The 21,473-nt window shown below is 44.4% G+C and overlaps 1 protein-coding gene across 1 annotated transcript in view; it reads left to right on the forward strand.

The window, feature by feature from the left end:
- LOC127573182 (gamma-aminobutyric acid receptor subunit beta-4-like) overlaps positions 1-17,793 on the forward strand; it is a 92,052-nt gene extending 74,259 nt beyond the window's left edge. Inside the window, exons 7-9 of the mRNA XM_052021167.1 lie at positions 2,025-2,177; positions 3,611-3,855; positions 15,319-17,793. Coding sequence (XP_051877127.1) covers positions 2,025-2,177; positions 3,611-3,855; positions 15,319-15,669 — 749 coding nt within the window. The 3' untranslated portion in view covers positions 15,670-17,793. The remainder of the gene's footprint in view (positions 1-2,024; positions 2,178-3,610; positions 3,856-15,318) is intronic.
- Positions 17,794-21,473: the final 3,680 nt, after the last annotated feature.

Genomic DNA, 21,473 nt, shown 5'->3' on the forward strand with positions numbered 1-21,473 from the left:
TGAGTTCCAAAGGTAAGGTTGGGTATTTGCAACTAACTTCAGCCAGAAGTGCTGAGTGGATCATCTATCTCAGCTTCTTCCTCCAGTGATATCAAGGAAAACAGAGAGCATTGGCTATAGCCAAATCTATGCGACCAGACAATGTTCCACCTGTTGCACTGAAGAAACACTTCAGAACCAGCTGTACCTTTAGTCAAGCATCTACCCAACAATGTCGAAACTGGCTAGGTATTAAGGTTCACAGAAAGGAGCTTGTACAATCTCACCAATTACCACCCTGCTCTCAATCATCAGAAAAGCAATGGAAGGTGTTGTCAACAGTGTTATCAGATGACACATACCAATAACATGATCACCGATGCCCATTTTGGGTTTCGCCAGGACTACTTGGCTCCAGACATCATCACACTCTTAGTCTAAACAAGGATCAAAGAGCTGAATTGCAGAGTTGAGAATGGCAGCCCTTGACATCCATCAACTGATTGGTCATTAAGGAAAACACTTCATACCTCACACAAAGGAAGATGGTTTTGATTGTCATGGAGTCATAGGGTTGTACAGCACAGAAATTGGCCCTTCGGTCCACTATGTCTGTGCTGACCTTTTTGCCCATCTACACTAATCCCAATTGTCCACATTAGGTCTGTATCCTTGTAGGAGGTCAATGACCCTAGGGCAGTGTCCTAAGCCTGTGTTATTATGTGTTGTTATATAGTTATAATAAAGAACTACGGTTCCCAGCAGGCAATGCAAGGGGTCACATAGGGGAACAGGAAGTGGCTGGAAAGAGCAGGAAAAGCGAGCAGCCTGTCTTTTGCAGTCTGTGCAGTCTGTTGTTGTTGTTTTAAATAAATGTTCAGATGTTAAACCCACGCCAAGTTTGTCTCGTGATGAAGAACAAACATAACAAAGCCCAACCACCTTCAACTGCTTTATCAGCAACTTTCCTTCCACTAGAGTGTGGATGTTCATTGATGATTGCACGAGGTTCACAGCTCCTCAACAAATGAAGCAGCACATTTCTTCATGTGGCAAGACCTAGATTCATTGAGCTGATGTAGCAAGAACCAGTTGTGGTGCAAAAATCTAACCCACCTATCCTTGACCTTCAATGGCCTTCCTCTCGTTGAACCATGCACCTTCTAGGGTTACCATTAACTCATCTGGAGTAGCCATGTGTCTATTGTGGCTACAAGAGCAGGTCAGAGTCTGTGTGTGTCGTGCACCCTCACCTCCTGACACCCCAAAGCCTTTCCACCATCTGCAGGACCTAATCTCCACTTGCCTGGATGAGTGCAGATGCCACGTGCAAGGAGCTAAACACCAAAGCAGCTCAATTGATTGTCACCTCACCAACCATCCTAAACAATCATTCCCTCACCAGTGGCTGAGAAGTGGGAAGAGAAAGGACATACATGGTAATTCCAACTCTGATATCAGTACAGTTTTCAGGGTGGATCTTCAGTTTTAGGAGGCATCGACCCATGTTCAGAGGAAAATTGCCTAGGTCTTACCAAAGTCCAAGGGGCAGACATTGAGTGTGCTTAACGCCCATGTACCTCCACTAACCTAGCACAGGTAATTGAGGTGGGGCAGGTGTTTCCTTGTGTTCAGATGGGAAAAAGCACAATACCAGAAATGGAACCTCACCCCTATGATCTTCCAGTATCTTCTGCCTCCCCCAACAGTCTTGTGGCACTCAGTCACAAATCTTTGTGTGTGTGTGTGTGTGTGTGTGTGTGTGTGTGTGTGTGTGTCTATCTGTTTATTGCCTGTCTGTGTTTGTCTGTCTTTCTCTTTCAATCAAGCAATCTACCCACTGCTGTCCCTGCCCTGGGAACGTGTCATGGGACAGTGTAGGGGGAGCTTAACTCTGTGTCTAACCCATGCTGTGCCTGCTGTGGGAGATTTAATATGTATCTAAGCCACAGTAGTAAATGTGCTGGAGTCTAACAGGACCAGATCTGATGCTAATTGTTCCCATGTACACAGTGACGGTGCTTACCTTGTGCTTTCCCCGACAGGTTCGTATCCTCGCTTGTCACTCAGTTTTCGCATCAAGAGAAACATTGGATACTTCATTCTGCAGACTTACATGCCATCAATCCTCATCACCATCCTCTCCTGGGTCTCCTTTTGGATTAATTACGATGCCTCTGCTGCACGAGTAGCCCTGGGTAAGTACCCTGAAGCAGAATGATCCAATTACCATTCTACACACCTCATGACAAGCAGGCTCACTGGAGTTGGAAGCCACTTCCTGGACACATCCCATAATGTCCGTTCTCCACACCATTAGACACATCCCATAATACCCATTGTCCACAATCTGGACATATCCCATAATGCCCATGGTTTGCAGTCTGGATACATCCCACCATGTCCACTCTCCATGGCCTGGACGCATCCCATAATGTGGACTGTCAGCCTTAACTTACAATGCTGTCTGCATAGATTTTGCACGTTCTCCCTGTGACCACACGAGCTTCCCCCAGGTGCTCCAGTTTCCTTTCACATCCCAAAAACGTGGGTTGGTGGGTTAATTGGCTGCTATAAATTGTCTCCTGGTGTGTGGGTGAGTGGCAGAATTCACATGGAGTTGATGAGAATATGGAATAAAAAACAGGATTAATGGGTGGTTAGGGGCGGCACGGGCTCGATGGGCCAAAGGGCTAGTTTCCACGCTGTATGACACTTAATTCAGTATTGGCCGCTGTGACTTCAACTGCCAAGCTCCAAAGTCCTTCTGTCTTCCATCTCTTTACCTCTGTTTCCTCCTTTAAAGCACCAGAAGAACCTTCCACTTTGCCTAAGTTTTTACCCTGCCCTAATATTGCACTCTGTTTAAAATTTGCTTGATATTGCTCCTGTGAAGTCTTGTTCTTCTACTTTAAATACGTGACAAAACTTCATGTTACTGCATTTTTCTGGGATCATCGGATTTTATTTCAGACTTGCAGCAGCTACTGTTTTTTTCCCTCAGTTTGTAAACCATGGTTCCAGTATTCATTTGCTTCCTTTTTCTCTCTTCTCTGTTCTCATTCAACTTCTAATTACACCTCCTCTAGACATAAGATATGATTAACAAACTTTCACTACCTTCTCTCAAACAACATCATTATTAAGTTTCCCCTGGTTTCCAACTTGCCACAGACATTCTCTTTGGTCTCTCCCAACCCTCATCTCAGCAACTATTTGATTTCTCAGTTCTGAAGAGAGGTCATCGACTCTTTCTCCAAAGAAGCTGGCTTGCTTGCTGAGTATTTCCTGCATTCTCGGATTTTATTTTGGACTTGCAGCATCTGCACTGTTTTGCTTTGCATCTCAGGTTGTTGCTGTGGGGCTAGTGGGCATCAGCACCAAGCCCCACCCTGCTCCAACTGATGTCCAAATTTATCTGGCTCCAGCATTTGAATGAAGGTCAGCACTGGAAATCCAGCTGATCTCAATTAAAACTGTGATTGTTCTTCAAAAGAAATTGCTGCCAACACTTTGGAATGTGCTGAGATGCTGAGATGCAGATATGTGTGAAATAAATGCAAGTTGTTTGATGCATTTTCCCTCCATGCCCAAGGAGCTAATTGTAGTGCCCTCAATGTTTGCATTCCAGGAGTTACAACCGTCCTGACCATGACCACAATCAACACCCACCTCCGAGAAACGCTCCCCAAGATCCCATATGTCAAGGCCATTGACATTTACCTGATGGGCTGCTTTGTGTTCGTCTTTCTGGCCTTATTGGAGTATGCCTTCGTCAACTACATCTTCTTCGGCAAGGCGCCGACGCAGCAAAGGAAACCAATGGGAAAAGTCAGCAAGAACAACGCAGAGAGGGGCCGGCTCGCGAACACTGGGGTGAGTGCGTCATTGTCTTGACGAGGTCAGAATCTGGAAAATAGAAGCTGGCATCGGTTAAGCATCCCCTTGAAGCCACCCCTTTAGCCGATCCTTGTCCAGTTTCCCTTCCTTCCCTAGGGCCCAAAGTTTAATGATCTCAGACTGGAATATGCAATAACTCAGAATCCACAGACAGGGAATTCCAAACCATTTCTCCTCATTTCAGTCATAATTGGCTGCTCCTTATCCTAAAAATATGCCCTCATGGTACAAAAAAAAGAACCATATTATCTAAGTGATGAGGGATTGCAGAGCTCCGAGATGCAGAGGTATCTGGGTGTCCGAATACGTGGAAATGTTAGCATTCAGATACAGCAAATAATTAGGAACTGTAGCAGAATGGTATTGCTAGGAGATTTAAGTAAAAAAGAAGTGAGGTTATGCTTTACTTATAAATGGCATTTGGTGAGATCAAATCTGGAGTACTGTGTTAAGGAATTGTTCTCCATATTTAAGGAAGAAAGTTAACATGGAAGCAATTCAGAAAAGGTTTACCACAGTAATACCAGGAATAAGCAGCTTGTCTTATGAGGGAAGATCGAACAGCTAGGTTTGTATCCACTGGAGTATGGAAGAGTCAGAGGGGACTTTGACTGAAACATATAAAATCCCAAAGGTCTTGACAGGGTTGACGTGGAGAGGATGTTCCCTCTTATGGGATAATCTGGAAACAAAAGTCGCTGTTTAAAAATAATAGGTGTTAAGACCTTTAAGACAAAGATGAAGTGATTTTATTTCTCTCAGACTGTCATGAGTCTTCGGAAGTCTCTTCCTCAATGGATGGTGGAAACAATACCTTCTGAATATTGTCAGTGTGGGGGTGATAGGTTCTTGATAAGCGGGGAGTTGAAAGGTTACTGTGCACAGCCAGGATTCTGGAGTTGACGTTGCAATAAAATCAGTCATGATTTTATTAAATGAACAAGCAGGTTCAAGGAGCCAATTGGTCTCCTCCTGTACCCAGTTGGTATGTCCATCTGTTCTAGGCTCCCTCTGCCAGAGAAGCAGCTTTTCAGCATCTTGTCTATCAAGTCATTCTATTATTCAGTGAGATTATCTCTCATGCCATTAGACTCTAGAGTCTAAAGATACATCCAATCCAATCTCTGCTCATGTAACAAGCGCCTCATTCCAGAAATCCATGAAGTGAACGTGGGTTGCACAGTTTCTAAACCAACCGTATGTTTCCTTAGTTATGGCAACCAAATCTATAAACAGAGACTCACTGCATAACAGCTGCAATAACTCTTTCCTCTATAAGATCATCCCTCAGCCTCCTGCACTCCAGTGAGAACAATCCAGCCTATCCAGTTTCTCCTTGTAACTAAAGCCCTCCATTCCAGGCAACATCCCAGTGGATCTCTTTCTAGCACTACCACAGCCTTTCGGTAGTGTGGTGACCAGAACTGTACACAATACTCTAAGTGCAGGCTGACCAACCTTTTGTACAGCTGCAACATGGTAACAATCCTTATACTCAATGCCGCTGCCTTGGAAGGCAAGCAAGCTAAGTGCCTTCTTCGTTACCCTATCCACCTGTGTTGCCACTTTCAGGAAGCTTTAAACTTGCACCCCAAGGTCCCTCTGTAATCAATGCTTCTAAGGCCCCTGCTGTTTACTGTATATGTCCAGCCAGTATTAGACGATCCAAAATACATTACCTCACGCTTGTCTGGATTAAATTCCATCTACCACTGCTCTGGCCAAGTTTCCAACTGATCTATGTCCCACTGTATCCTTTCACAACCTTCTTCACTGTCTACAGCTCCATCAATTTATATGCATCAGCTTACTTATCAGACTATAGATATTCTCACACGCAGAGAGAGAACCATTACCCCCCCCCCCCCCCATACATCTTTGGGACATGGGAGGAAACCAGAGCATCCAGGGAAAACTGACACATGCACAGGAAGAACATGCAAACTCCACACAGGGGCCATGTCCCTGAGGCTGAGAAGTCAGAGGGGGGCAGGAAGGCACACAAAGTGTGTGCGTGTGTGTGTGTGAGAAACAACAATAGTCCCAGCACTGACCCCTGCAGTACACCACTGACTACAGATCTCCAGTCAGAAAAACAGCCCTCCACCATTAGCCTCTCCCTCCTATCACCAGGCAAATTTTGGATATAGTTTGCCACAACACTTTGAATCCCACACGGCCTAAATTTCTGGACCATCTTACTGCTCAGAACTTTGACAAAAGCCTTGCTAAAGTCCATGTACGCCATGTTTACTGCTCTGCCTTCATCAGTTTTCTTAGTTACCTCCTCAAAAAAACTCAGATGTGTGAGTCAGGATTTCCCATGCACAAAACCATACTTACTGACTCCCCCTCGTCAGTCCCTGCCTTTCCAAGTGATCGTAAATCCTATCCTTAAGAACATTTTTCAATGGTTTTCTTACTATTGATATAAGACTCAACGGCCTGTAGTTTTCTGGCTTATCCATACTGCCCTTCTTGAATATGGGAACATGAGCTACCCATCAGGATTTCAGTACCTCACCCGTGGCTAAAGATGATGCAAAAATCTCAGTCAAGGCTCCAGCAATCTCCTCCCTCACTTCACATAACCCCCTGGGATAGATATCATCAAGTCCTGGGGATTTGTCCACTTGAATGTGCATCAATATCTCTAACACTTCCTCTTTCCTGATATATTCATCTTCCAGAATATCAGCGTACACCTCCTGTAAATCTGCATCCTCCCCATCCTTCTCACAGTTGAATACAGAGGCAAAGTATTCATTCAGAATACCACACGCATCTCCTGTCTCCATTACAAAGACTTCCCTTTTGGTCCCTGAGGGGTTCTACTCTACCCCTAGCTACCCTCTTGCTTCAAATACGGTTATAAAAGGTTTCAGAATTCTCTTTAATTCTGTTGGCCAGGGCCTTTTCATGTCCCTTTTTTGTCCTCCTAACTGCTATCTTAAATCTCTCCCATATCCTCTATAAAACTCAAAGCACTCTCCTGATAATAACTTCCCATACCTGACATATGCTTCTTTCTTTTTCCTGATGAAACCCTCAAATTCCTTTGTTAACCAACATTCCCTGATCTCACCACCTTTGCCCCTTACCCGTACAGAGACATGCTGACTCTGAACTCTCACTATTTTGCAGTATTGGATTTTGCTTTTCCCTCCAGCAGCTGCTCCCAATCTACTTTTGCCAGGTCCTGTCTTATACTATTGAAGTCGGCCTTCCCCAAATTTAAAACCTTAATTCTAGGTCCAATATATCCTTTTCTATGAATACCTTAAAGTCGACTGAATTATGGTCACTGTTCACAAAGGGTTCCTCCACAGACACTTCCACCATCCTCATTCTCTAAAATAAGGTCAAGTACAGCTCCCTCCCTAGTAGGACTGTTTTAAAAATCCTTCCTGGATGCATTTAACAAATTCCAATCCCTCCAGGCCCCTTTCACAAAGGCAATCCCAGTCAATATTGAGAAAGTTAAAATCACCCCCTACTATAACCCTACTGCTTTTACATCCTACTGCTACTTATGTAGTAATTTTTCTTCCAAAACCTGCTGAGTGTTTGAATGCCTGTAGTACAATCCCACAAAAGTGATCACCCTTTTCATATTTAAGTTCTACCCATATAGCTTCACTTGCCGATCCCTGCAGGATATCCTCCCTGAGTACTGGTGTAATGCTCTCCCCAGTCAGCAGTCCAGCATCTCTTCTGTTTTTGGAAGCACCACCTCCCCCTCCCCAATCACACCTGAAAATTTTATACAACACCACTCACCTACACTGAGGAACAATTTGCATTTGCCACTTAACCTATCAGTGCATCTTTGGGACATGGGAGGAAACCAGGGCATCCAGGGAAAACTCACACAATCACAGGAAGAACATGTAAACTCCACACAGACAGAGGCCATGTCCCTGGGGCTGAGAAGTCACCAACTGCTGCACCATCATGCCACCCATTGAAATAAATCTGCTTTTCCATTCTCTCTACCAGTAAGTAACTTCATTATAGTCCATCTCTTACTTTCTTACCCACTTAATTATCTAAACGGAGAGAGACTACAAATGAGTGAAGTTCAGAGGGATCTCACCATTTTCATCCACGAATCACAAATAGTTAGCAGGCAGGTGCAACAAGGAGTTAAGAAGGCAAATGGCATTTTGACCTTTATTGCAATGGGGTTGCTGTTATTTTCTTGTGTTCAGTTGTACCATGATTGATTGCCATGTTGACACATCCTTAAAAATAGATCCTAATGTTTCCTCAGCAATTAATCTTACACTGGTTCCCTACTTTGATTCACACAAGAACACAAGAAAATAGGAGCAGGAGAAGGCCACTCACTTCTTCAAACCTGCCCCACCATTCAATATGATCATGGCTGATCCATGCTGACCTCAACGCCTCCTTATGTGCCAGTTCCCCATAACCTTCAATTCCTCGATCTTTCAAATATTTATCTAACTCCACTTTAAATATTTCTAATGATCCGGCCTCCACCATCCACAGGGGCAGAGAATTCCAGAGGTTCACCACCCTCTGAGAGAAGAAATTTCTACACACCTCGGTCTTAAATGACCAGCTCCTTATCCTGTAATTGTCTGCTTGCTTGTCCCACTCATGAGAATATCTCAACATCTACACCCTTAGAATCTTATATGTTTGAATAAGATCACACCTCACTCTTCTAAGCTCCAGAGAATGCAAACACAATCTGTCCAGCCTCTCTTGTTAGGATAACCCTCTCATTCCAGGAATTAGCCAGGTGAATCTCCTTCAGATCGCACTAATATTGGGTGATACCTGATTTCAAATTATGCTGATTGTGGGCAGCATCTGATTTCAGATTGCACTGATAGTGGGTGATGCCTGATTTCAGATTGTGCTGATTGTTGACAGCTTCTGACAGCTGACTGTGGACAGCACCAGGCTGCAGACTCTGGGTGCTATCTGCTTGCAACTTGCGTTGATTGTGGGCTGCTCTTGACTGCAGATTGGCCTGATGGCTGTCAGCTGATTGCAGAGTGTGCTAATTATGGGCATCCCTGTAATTTAGTGATGGTGTGGGCAGCTCCTGATGTCAGATTGTGCAGATTATGGACAACATCTGATTACAGATTCTGCCAATTCAGGGGAGAACCTGAACGCAGATTTACGGTTTATGGGCAGTACTTTATTGCAGAATTGGTGATTATGGATAATACATAATGGCTGATTTTGCTAATTATAGGCAGCCCCAATTGTAGATGGTGCCAATATTGATTACAGATTATGGTGACTGTTGGTGGCAGTATCTGATAGCAGATTGTGCCGAGTGTGGGCAGCTTCTGAGACTAGACAGTGGCTAGAGAAACAAAGGACTGCAGATGCTGGAACCTAGATGAAAAACGTGGAGAAAAGCAGGCGGTCAACGTTTCGGGTCAGGACCCTTCTTCAGGACTGAAGATAGGAAAAGGGGAAGCCCAATATATAGGAGGGTAAAGCAGAGCAGTGATAGATGGACAAAAAAGAGGGGAGGCGGGGTGGGCACAAGGTGGTGGTAGGTAGATGCAGGTAAGAGATAGTGATAGGCAGGTGCAGGGGAGGAGGGGAGAGCAGATCCACCGGGGGATGGGTCAAAGGTGAGGGGGGTAGCAAAAAGAGATGGGCAAGGAAAGGGAAGAAAAGAAGAAGCATGGTTGGGGGTGGGTGTGGGGGGTTGTGTGGGGATTACTTAAAGTGGGAGAATTTGCTGGTTTCTGACTGCACATTCTGCAGATTGTGAGCAGCCCTTTGGTGCAGATTTTGCCATTTGTGGGCAGCTGCTGATGTAGATTATGAGTGCCTACAGAACTGCACATTACGCTGACTACTGTGTCCTGTTTGCCAACTTTTTTAATTAAATTAAATTTTATTTACAGTGTGGTAACAGGCCCTTCCGGCCCAACGAGTCCACGTCGCCCATTTTAAACCCAAATTAACCTACCTGTACGTCTTTGCAATGTGGAAGGAAACCGGACCACTCGGAGGAAACCCATGCAGACACGGGAGAACATACAAACTCCTTACAGACAGTGACGGGAATCAAACTCCGATCGCTGGCGCTGTAATAGTGTTGCGCTAACCACTACGCTACAGTGCTGCCCCTGTGGGCAAAATCTTACCGCAGATTGTGCTGATTATGGACAGCCCCTGATTGTAGATTTTACAGATTGCTGGCAATCCAATTGCAGAGAGTACAAACTGTGGGCAGCATCTGATTGCAGAGTGTTGACAGCAAACAGTGCAGATTGTGCTGACTGTGGGTGTCGTGTTATTACATTTTGGGCCAATTCAGGGCCAGCTTCTGAATGCAAATAGCAGGCAGACTTGCCTCCAGATGCTGCCAATTCTGGGATTAGCTGGACAGTCCTCCACTTTGGTAGGAAGAATAAAGGAGCAGTGTATTTTCTAAATGGGGAGAGAATTTAGAAATTGGAAATGCAAAGGGACTTGGGAGTCCTAGTTCAGGATTCCCTTAAGGTTAACTTGCAGATTGAGTTGATAGTAAAGAAGAAAAATGCAATGTTAGTATTCATTTTGAGAGGACTAGAACATAAAAGCAATGATGTACTACTGAGGCTTTATGAGGCATTGGTCAGACCACATTTGGAGTAAGGTGAGCAATTTGGGCCCTGTAATTGAAGGAAAGATGTGCTGGCCCTGGAGAGGGTCCAGAGGAAATTCACAAAAATGATCTCAGGAATGAAAGGCTTGACGTATGAGGAGCATTTGATGTCTCTGGGCCTGGACTCAATGGAGTTCAGAAGGATCAGGGGGGATCTCATTGAAACCTACTGGATACTGAAAGGCCTGGATAGAGTGGACGTGGAGAGGATGGTTCCATTAGTAGGAGTGTCTAGGATCTGAGGGCACAGCCTCAGGATAAAGGGACGTCCCTTTATTCTGAGGGCACAGCCTCAGGATAAAGGGACGTCCCTTTAAAACTGAGATGAGGAGGAATTTCTTCAGCTGGATGGTGGTGAATATGTGGAATTCATTGCCATGGAGGGCTGTGGAGGCCAAGTTATTGGGTGCATTTAAGGCGGAGATTTAGTTCTTGATTGGTACGGGGTTACAGGGAGAAGGCAGGAGGATGTGGTTGAAAAAAAAATCAGCCATGATTTAATGGTGGAGCAGACTTGATGGGCCAAATGGCCTAATTCTGCTCCTATATCTTATGGTCTTTTTCTGACTTGCATTCTGGAGGTTACTTTGACCAGAAATTGAACTGGAGGAGCCATATACACAATGTAGATACAAGAGCAGGTAGGAGGGTAGGAAACCTGTGGTGAGTAACTCGTCTCCCAACTGCCTGTCCACCGTCTACAAGGCTCAAGTCAGGAGTGTGGTGGAGTACTCTCCACTTGCCTGGATGAGTGCAGCTTCAACAACTCTCAAGAAGTTCGACACTATACAGGACATAGCAGCCCACTTGATAGGCACCCCATCCACAACCATTCACCCACCACCACTGGAGCACAGTAGCAGAAGTTTGAACCATTTACAGGAAGCACTGCAGCAACTCACCAAGGCTCCTTAGACATCGCCTTCCAAATTCACCACCTCCGCCAGCTAGAAGCACAAGGGCAGCAAAGGCACGAGACACCACCACCTGGGAGTTGCCCTCCAAGCCTCACACCATCCTAACTTGGAAATGTATCGCCGTTCCTTCACTGTCGCTGGGTCAAAATCCTGGAACTCCCTCCCTAAGAGGATTGTGAGTACACCCACACCTCAAGGACTGCAGTGGTTCAAAAGGCAGCTCACCACCACCTTCTCAAGGGCAACACTGGATGGGCAATCAGCCTGCGAAGCTCACATCCCTTGAATGAATAAAAAAAAATGGACAGAATGTGCTGAGTCACCTTCTGTGTTGTAAAGTTTCTGTGATCCTAGGGTTCTAATTAAGTTATCGAGGTATATAAAAGTTCCTAAAGCCATAAAAATAAAAACTAACCAGTATACAGATAGAGTCATTGTGAGATAAATACAATAAACACACAAGTAGAGTCACAGCACAGAAATAGGCCCTTTGGCCCAGCTCATCCAGGCCGACCAAGTTTCCTAACTGAGCTAGTCCCATTTTCCTGCTTTTGGCCTATATCCCTCTAAACCTTTCCTATCCACGTACCTGTCTAAATGTCTTTTAAATGTTGTAATTGTACCCACCTCTACCAATTGTTCCGGCAGCTCATTCCATATAACCACCATCCCTCTGTGTGGAAGAAGTTTCCTTTCGGGTCCCTTTTAAATCTCTCCCCTTTCATTTTAAACCTATGCCCTCTAGTTTTGGACTCCCCTACCCAGGGAAAAAGTCTCCTGTGGCTATTCACCTTGTCTGTGCCTCTCATGATTTTATAAATCTCTTTAAGGAACCTCTCAAGTCTCCTACGCCCCAGTGAAAAAAGTCCCAGTTTATCCAGCCTCTCCATATAACTCAAACCCTCCAGTCCTGGTAACATCCTCGTAAATCTTTTTTGTATCTTTCCAGTTTTAAGTAGTGGCAGATATATTGATCATCAGTTTGTCTCAGTGTTTGGCCAGTAGGTCATAACATTAGATGAGATGAAAAGTTTATGAAGACCATTACAATTAAAATGGGAAGGTAATGAATGTTGAGGCGTATAATATCCTTGGTATAGACAGATTGCACCTGCACATAATAAAATAATTTCAGGAAGGTATATTGTATACACTTAAAAGCATTATTAAAAAAGAGACAATTTCTTTATAGCCATAGGTCTGGTGGGCAGCTGATGTGATTTTTATATATGAAATAGAGCATATCCAGTGAACTTTATCACACTTAATTTAACATTAATGGTATCAAAAAATAGTGAAATCTACTCAAAAATATCTAGAAACCAAAAACATCATAAAGTGGATTTAAAAGAAAAGCAGGGCCACCTCGCTGGATTCTTTGAAGGATTAAAAGGAAGAGTGAATAAGGTCAATGCAATGGAAGAAAATACTTCAGTTTTCCAGAGGCCTTTGATTGTAGGCTCATGACCAAGACCAGAACATATGGAATCAGGAGAGAAATAATAAAATGGAAAGCAAACTGCCTGCAAAGCAATAAGAAAAAGAGGGGTTTTAAGTTAAAGGTTGTGTGGAAGGTGAGCTGTGTGTTTTGCACAACCAGTGCAAGGTTCACTGTTATTTACAATTTACAAAAGTAGGGTTTGGCACCAAATTGTGGGTGTAATTGTGGGTAAACTGTTCCCTCATTATTTCCTATTATCATGCTGACATCCCTTTCTCACCCAGTTTCTAGAAACTGTCTCACTAATGGTCAGTATCCATGCTCCTTATCACCTGATCTGTCTGAATCTCCATCCGGTCTTTTATCTCACACCTCACTCCTCCCCCTAACTCTGCTTTGAAAACTGAACCCCCTCCACTCTCCCCCAGTTCTGAGGAAGGGCACCCTGACGCCAAACTGGGTTCTCTTTCCACAGAGGAACTGAGGTTAAAGGAATCGTTGATCTTTTGGGTAAAAACCCAGCATCAGGGTTTCAACCTGAAACATCAACAATTCCTTCCCTCTCACAGATGCTGCTCAACCTGCTAAGTTCCTCCAGCAGATTGTTTGTTGCTCCAGATTCCAGCATCTGTAGCCTCTTGTGTCTCTCTCCACAGATGCTGCTCGACTGGCTGAGTTCTTCCAGCATTTTCTGTTTTATGTTTCAGATTCCAGATTTTATTTACTTTCCATAACTTATACTGATGAAGATTGATTTAAAATACATTTTGGTGTATTGGATAAGGCAGGGGGAGTTATATGGGTGGGATGGGGTGGGGGGGGCGGAATCTTAAACGGGGGTGTTGAAGGAAAGGGATCTGGGTTCATGTACACAAATTGCTGAAACATTGCACTGGGTTTCATACTGTATCTAGAAGAATCAACCTAAAAAGGAGAGCTATATATTTGAGCTATATAAAAGCTTAGTTTGGTAAGACAACACAGGACTACAATGGAATAGTTCTGGTATTGGTATTGGTTTATTATTGCACTTGTACCAAGGTACAGTGAAAAACTTATCTTAAATACCATTCATACAGATCAATTCATTACAGTGCAGTTACATTGAGTTAGTAGAGAGTGCACTGAGGTAGTACAGGTAAAAACAATAACAGTACAAAGTGTCACAGCTACAGAGGAAGTGCATTGCAGGTAGACAATAAGGTGCAAGGTCACAAAAAGGTAGATTGTGAGGTCATAGTCCATCGCATTGTATAAGGGAACCGTTCAATAGTCTTATCACAGTGGGGTAGAAGCTGTCCTTGAGCCTGGTGGTACGTGCCCTCAGGCTCCTGTATCTTCTGCTTGATGGGAGAGGAGAGAAGAGAGAATGACCCACGTGGGTGGGGTCTTTCATTATGGTGTCCATGCTACAGAAAAGTCGGAGCACTGGCGAGGGTGCAAAAACTATTTACAATGGGAACTGGGAGAATAAAACAATGTGGAAAGATAGACAAGGTTGGTTCTTCCCCAGAAAAGAGATTGGGGAATTGTTCAATGGAAGTTCTTCAGATTCTGAAAAGGTTTGGATCAGGGAAGTGTCAAGAAAATATTCTCCCTTGTGAAGACACCGTAAACAGGGATCCATAAATACAAAACAGTCATCAATAAATCAGCAATACAGGAGCTTGAGAGTAGTTGAAACATAGAGCTCTTTGTCACAAAGATAAATCAAGGCAACTTGAACAGAGGTGTTAACATAAATGCATTAATGAAGAAGCTAGGTAGGTACTTAAGAAAGGAATGATAGACTTTGTTGATGGCTTTAGATAAAGAAAAATGGGTACTGTATAATTGTTAGTGACTCACAGGGGGAATAAAGTCCAGCCTGAAACATGTGTTGAAGGATCCTTCACATTCCATGCAGCACTACAAACGCATTTATTTCTAAACAATTTAGCCAGTTTAACTTAGGAGTCATTTCTTCAGTTTGACATCACATCAAACCAGGAATAAAACAGGTACTTTTTCCTGAAAAAAAACACATTTCCTCATCGCATTTTAATCAAGGTTAGCGCAAACTCTAATCCTCAAAATGCATTGCAGGTAGACAATAAGGTGCAAGGTCACAACAGGGTAGATTGTGAGGTCAAGAGCCCATCTCATCGTATAAGGGTTCAATATTCTTATCACAGTTCTTTATCTAAAGCCATCAACAAAGTCTATCATTCCTTTCTTAAGTACTTACCTAGCTTCTTCATTATATAAATCATGGCATTGAATGTTATATTTTAATAAGTTGTTGCGTGAGTTGATTGCTGATGTTTCTTCTCTCAGATAACCCATGCAGAGCTGGTTATACACTCAGTAAGTGAGAGCCACTGGAACTAGACCAAATCCTGATTTGTACAGAACATGAATAGAACTAACAGTTCTCTCTCTTAATGTAGATTGATGTGCATGGAAACATCCTCCTCAGCACCTTGGAACTCAACGATGAAGTCTTGCCGTCAGAGGTTGCCAGCAGCGTGAGTGATTCCCGCAATTCGGTCATGTCCTTTGATAGTTCTGGAATTCAGTTCCGAAGGGTCGGATCCAGGGACGGCTTAGGGCTTACTGCTAGGGAGCGGAACACAGACCGTGACCTCACCAAGACCCGTCTGCACCGCCGATCATCTAAACTCAAGTTAAAGATGCCAAAGCTGACAGATGTTAGTGCAATCGACAAATGGTCAAGAGTTGTGTTCCCCATAACCTTTGGCTTTTTCAACATAATCTATTGGCTGTACTATGTGCACTGACCGAGAGAGGGGGACCTCAGCTCGAGAGAGGGACAGGCAGGTCTCATGGTCATGTTAAACCAACTGCCACTGTTAATGTGACCAGGACTTTGTACACATGTAAAAAAAGACATTGGGTGAAAGCCTCAACCTGAACTGGAATGTTTTGTACAGTTCTACTCCCAGCTGCTCCACTTCCCCTGACATTGAAACCATGACTTGCTGGCCTCCGCTCTTCAACTGCATGCTTATAATTTCAAACCGGTACAGACCACTACCTATAAACAGCTTTCAGAGACTGCTGCGTCCAGTTACAAACTATCATGGAATGACTGAGCTCCCTACATCTGCACAGCATGGTTACGGTGAAGTGTCAGGGAGAGTGAGCAGGGAGTATGTGTGGGTAGGAGGGATTTGGAACACAAAAAGACCCTGTCTGTACACGCATAACTATAGTGAAAGTTGATTGCTGTTATCCACTGGGGAATGTTTGCTGGTTAGAGGGCTATCAATGAGGGGTGGGGGATAGATGTAATGGGGAAGGGTTCTGTAGGGTGACAGATCTACAAACCCAGTTAAAAAGAGTGAAGTGGTTGCAGTGTTGTGGTTGGAGCTTCCTGGAGAGACACTGTTCTCATCATCTGATAACATACGTGATCCGGGGCAACAGAAGACAGAAGAGTTGTGGCCTCTGAACATTGCCAACCATCTTAACTTGGTTCCATTCAGGCAAACAAAATGCAGCTAGTAGAACCACTGCCTCACAGCGCCACAGACCCAGGTTCAATCCTGACTTCTGGCGCTGTCTGTGTGGAGTTTGCACATTCTCCCTGTGACCATGTGGGTTTCATCTGGGTGCTGCAGTTTCCTCCCACATCCCAGAGACGTGCAGGTTGGTAGGTTGATTGATTGCTGTAAATTGACCCCACTGTGTAGGTGAGGACTAGAATTTGGGGGAGTTGTTGGGAATGTGGGGAGAATTAAATAAAATGGGATTAATGTAGGTTTGGAGTCAATGGGTGGTTAATGGTCAGTGCGGAGTCTGTAGGTTGAAGGGCCAGTTTCCAGACAGTATCTGTCTAGGACTCTATGACCACTTGCTCCTTTAGAATGTTACCCATCTTGTTTTGTGCATCAAGTAACCACCCTGACAAGTACTAATACATCCAGACAAACACTAACATGACCAGACACTCATCAAACTGGCCAGACAAGTAGGAACATGTCCAGACACCCACTAAACTGCCTAAATGAGTGTCAACCTGTCCAGATATTTGCTGAGCCAACCAGAGATGGAGTAACCTGCTTAAGCAAAAGCAACCCAGGAAGATCAGCAGCAGCCTGCCCAGACAGATATTGATCCATCGAAACAGTGTAACCCTCTCAGACGGACACTGACCCACTCAGACAGACATTGACCCAGACAGTGGTTACCAGCACGGACAAAAGCTAACCCACTGAGACGGTGGCGGCCCACCCAGACAAACATGGCCCCTCCATTGCCAACAAGCATCGACTCATCCTGATGCCTAACCAGACACCCTGACTGGTCCATCCATCCAGGTGTCTGCTGACACACACAAGTACCAATGAAGAGATGCATGGTGCCAACCATCTCAGACCAGCACTGACTGATCCAGACAGGAACTTGTCCAGAGGAGCATCATGTTTTTCATAGAGTGACCTGCCCAGACACTCAACAGGACCAGGCCTTCTGATCCAACCTCCAATGCCTGGGACATCTAGAGGTGCACCAACCTATCAGCCTACATGCCTACCCAATGCCCAGATAACCACTGGCCTGATCTCACTTACACAAGGACTCACCAACCCTGGTGGATTACTCACGCAGACAGGTGCCAACCCATCAAGGCAGAGGATGAAGTGAACAGATTCTTTCTTCATTCATTGTCTATTGTAATTTGCCCCTGTAGTGAGGAGGCAGTTATGGGACAATCATATGGATGAGTCTGGAGTCACGCAAGAGGCCAGGCTAGGTAAAGAGAACAGATTTCCTTCCCAAAGGAAGTTAGTGACCAAGTTGGATTTTTTAAAAGACCAAAATGAGCTTTTTTTTGTTTAAATTCCAGATTTATTGAATTAGTTGAATTTAAATTCCCCAGTTGACATGGTGGGATTTGAATTTGCGTCTCTGGATTAGTGCTTTGGCTGCTAGTCCAGTACCTCAACCACTGCACTACAGAACCACTGGCAATGATGTGCAGAGAGATGCACTAACCAGCCAGCTGGTTCATCAAAGCATGTGCTTGCGTGGATAAGCACCAATCATTCAGACATAGGTTGGCCCAGGTGCAATGTCCCCAGAGGCTATTTGTCCTGCTCAGAAATGCACAGATCCATCAGTCAAGCCCCCAAACCCAGCCCAGCAAAATGTCGTAAGTAATCGTGAATCCAACGTATGTGTGCCCAGCCCTTTGAGTGAAAGCCCAGACTATCAAACCAATGCTCCAAGACACCCAATGATTGTCCCTCTCTTCCCAAGAAATATCCCCTCCACCAAGGAATGGTACAGCCCACCCTGAGCTTACCCCAGTCCACTCAAACGATGGTGCAGCCCACCCTAGGAATGTTTCAGTCGACCCAAAGGTTTTCCCAAGCAATCCACAGGATCACTCCATCAGCCCAATTAGGAAGTGCCCTAGGAATGTGGCCTCCTAATCCAAACATGCTCAGTCTACCCAAGGTTACTCCAGTTCATCTTCTGAAAGCCCCAATCTACCCAGGGAATACCCAATCTCATTTTAAGAATGCAGCCCAAGGAATACTGCCATCTACAAAAGAAGTACCCTAATCTATCCAAGGAGTGCTCCAACCCACTCCCATCCAGCCTAATTAAGGGATGACCATCTTAGCCAACTTGAGTACTTCCCTAGCCCACCCAAGGATTGCCCCTCCCACCCTAAATATGCTCCAGTCTTCACCAGGATGCCCCACTCTAGGAATGGGCCAAGACCACCAAGACATCCACTGAGCAACCCATCACTTCTTGATCAAGCACACAGCTCTCAGGTATCAATGAAACCATTCTCCAAGATTCCCAGTGTAACAGGAGATTAAAGCCTGAAAGTTTGAAGGATAGTTTCATAAAAAGCCATTACTCCATGTAAAAGCATAAGCAACATTGGAAGTGCAAGGGAGGACAAGAAGTGAGACGGGGGTCAAGGAGAAAGGGCAGAGAGATAAATAAAGGAAATGGGAGACAGAGTACAGAAGGAGCAAACACAGGAACCCAGTTCCAACATTCAGCTCAAGTCCACAGCAAAGGAATGGAGCAGATCAGTTGTGTCCCTAAGGGATGGCTTTACTTCTGCTGCAGGGGAATGAATCTTGCATGCAACTATGCTGTGTGATGGCGTCCAGTCTCATTAATCAATGACAGGGCAACAGTATACACAAGAGTCACTATTTTCATAAGGTACAGACCATTGATTTAATATTCAGTTGAATCATCTGACTCCCAATCTGGTAAACACACACTGGGGGTGGTGGGGGGTTCTGGGTCCTAGAACACTCACTGCTGTAGGACAGCAATAGAAAGAAACATTCATTTGCCACCACTTAAATCAACTCAGGAAGTGCTCACCAATGAGTCCCAGTTCTTTGTTCGGTCTCATTCTCTTTCTGTAGCCCGACAAACTTCATTTCCAATAGTCTTTCAAAGGTTCCTATTTAGTCTTCTTCCACTACTCTTTCCAAATACAAAGATGAATCTAATTGAAACGCATTTGATTGAAGACAAGCCTGCCCACAATACATATTGTGTCCTGTTCAGGGTTAGGAGTGAGCTGTTTGGATCCTTCATGTTGGAAGGATGAAGGCACCTGTCAGTCAAAGAACGTAAGTCACGCCCATACAAACTGATCAATTTCCCCTCTGTGAAGGCTCGTTGCACGGAGGAACTGACCTATTCCTCACATCGACCCTCTGGGTCTCTAGGCAACGGAAAGTCTAAATGTATGACCAAGTAAGACGGGCCCTGATAAACCTCAAAGACTGGAGCAACCACAAGGAAAAGGGCATATTTAAATCCCTGGCCAATGTGTAGATTGGCCCTGGAGTGAAGGCACTGGTTCGAGTAATCTTGGGGATGCAACCAGTGTTGTCATTGGCTTGCTTTTATTCTCTAGTGCTAGGTACCCTTGAGAAGTTAGTGAGTTTCCCACTTGAAGTGATCGGTCTATGCGGTTAAGGTGCTCCACAATTGGGTAATTATGCAAGTAACTATTCAGATTATTTGAAGGAGCTTTTGAGGGACGGTGCCTGGTGTTTTATTTCAAGATCAGCAGCAAAGCAAGTTGGACTGAGCAACATGCACTCAATTAACCAGGTGTTGAGGTGTAGGATGCATGCCTAGAGGGGCAGGACACATGCTTAGGGCATTTATTGTTGATGTATAGCATGGCTTTCCTTCCTGGGTGAATGGAACTGTTAATCAGTTACAATAAATGAGTTACTGCCTCTAATAAAACATTGATGAAAATCAAACAATGTTCTGCAAATACATTAGTGTTCATTAATATGGAAAACAATTTCTGAGCACTGAAGTCAACAGTCACAGCAACAAAACCAGAAAATGCTGGAAGAACTCAGCCAGACGAACAGCATCTATGGAGAGAGAAACCAGTCAATGTTTGGGGTCAGGGAGCCTTCCTCAGATCTGGGGGAGAGTGGCCGGGGGTGGGGGGTGGTTCAGTTTACACAGCAGGGGGAGAGGGGTGAGATCTGGGACTAAAAGATGAGATGGAGATTGGTTCAGACAGAACAGGTGACAAGGACCATGAGTATTGACCATTAGTGAGGCATTTTATTAGAAATGGGGTGAGAAAGGGACATCAGCATGATAATGGGAAATGATGTGAGAGCAGTTTACCTGAATTTGAAGAATTCAATGTTCATTCCAAAAGGTTGCACAAAGTGCCCAGAGGAAGATGTTTTTCCTCTTGTTTACATTGGTCCTCATAGTGGTAGTGGAGGAGGCTGCAGACAGACAGGTCAGAGTGAGAGAGGGATTGGGAATTGAAGTGGCATCGAATAGGAAGCTCAGGATCACCACTGTGGACTGAACGCAGGTGGTCCACAAGGTAATTACCCAGTCTGCATTTGGCTTCTCCGATGTAGAGACCACATTGTGAACTCTGGATGCAGTGCTGTATATTGGAAGAAATGCAAGTGAATCACTGCTTCACCTGGAATGATGGTTTGGGTCCTTGGATGGTGGGAAGGCAAAAGATGAACAGATAGGTGTTGCATTTCCTCTAGTTGCATGGGAACACTCACTGCAGGTTGACATTCTAAAGGAGAGGTGGTGGAAGTGAGCAGCAGGGATACAGGACACAATGACCCAGTAAATGGCAGATTAAAATGAAAGATAATTCTTAAGTTAACTTTATACACCATATCTTACTTAATAGTTGAACTACCCGAGTAGCTTTGTTTTCAAACTAGCATGTTGTTTTCTGTTAAAAATTCTTTATAAATTTTAAAAGATTAGAAACACACAAGCATAGTTTACATCATCGACTGAGGTCCTAGGGATAATTTTTCAGGAGTTGACGAGGAAGTTAAACAAGTAGGACCTCAAGTAGAAATAGGACAATAGTCAGTAACTCTGTCGCATGTCTGTAGGAACCTTGGTTCAATACTAACATCAGATTCTCCCTGTGACTATGGGAATTTCTGCTGGGTGCGGTTTTCCTCCCACATCCCAAAGTTGTGCTAATAGTGATAATTTACAGTAGCTAATTAACCTAACTGTAGTTAAGTGGCAAATCAAAGTGGAGTTTATGGTTATGGAAGGAAATAAA

The sequence above is a fragment of the Pristis pectinata genome, chromosome 8, assembly GCF_009764475.1.
Source record: "Pristis pectinata isolate sPriPec2 chromosome 8, sPriPec2.1.pri, whole genome shotgun sequence".
Taxonomy (NCBI): Eukaryota; Metazoa; Chordata; class Chondrichthyes; order Rhinopristiformes; family Pristidae; genus Pristis; species Pristis pectinata.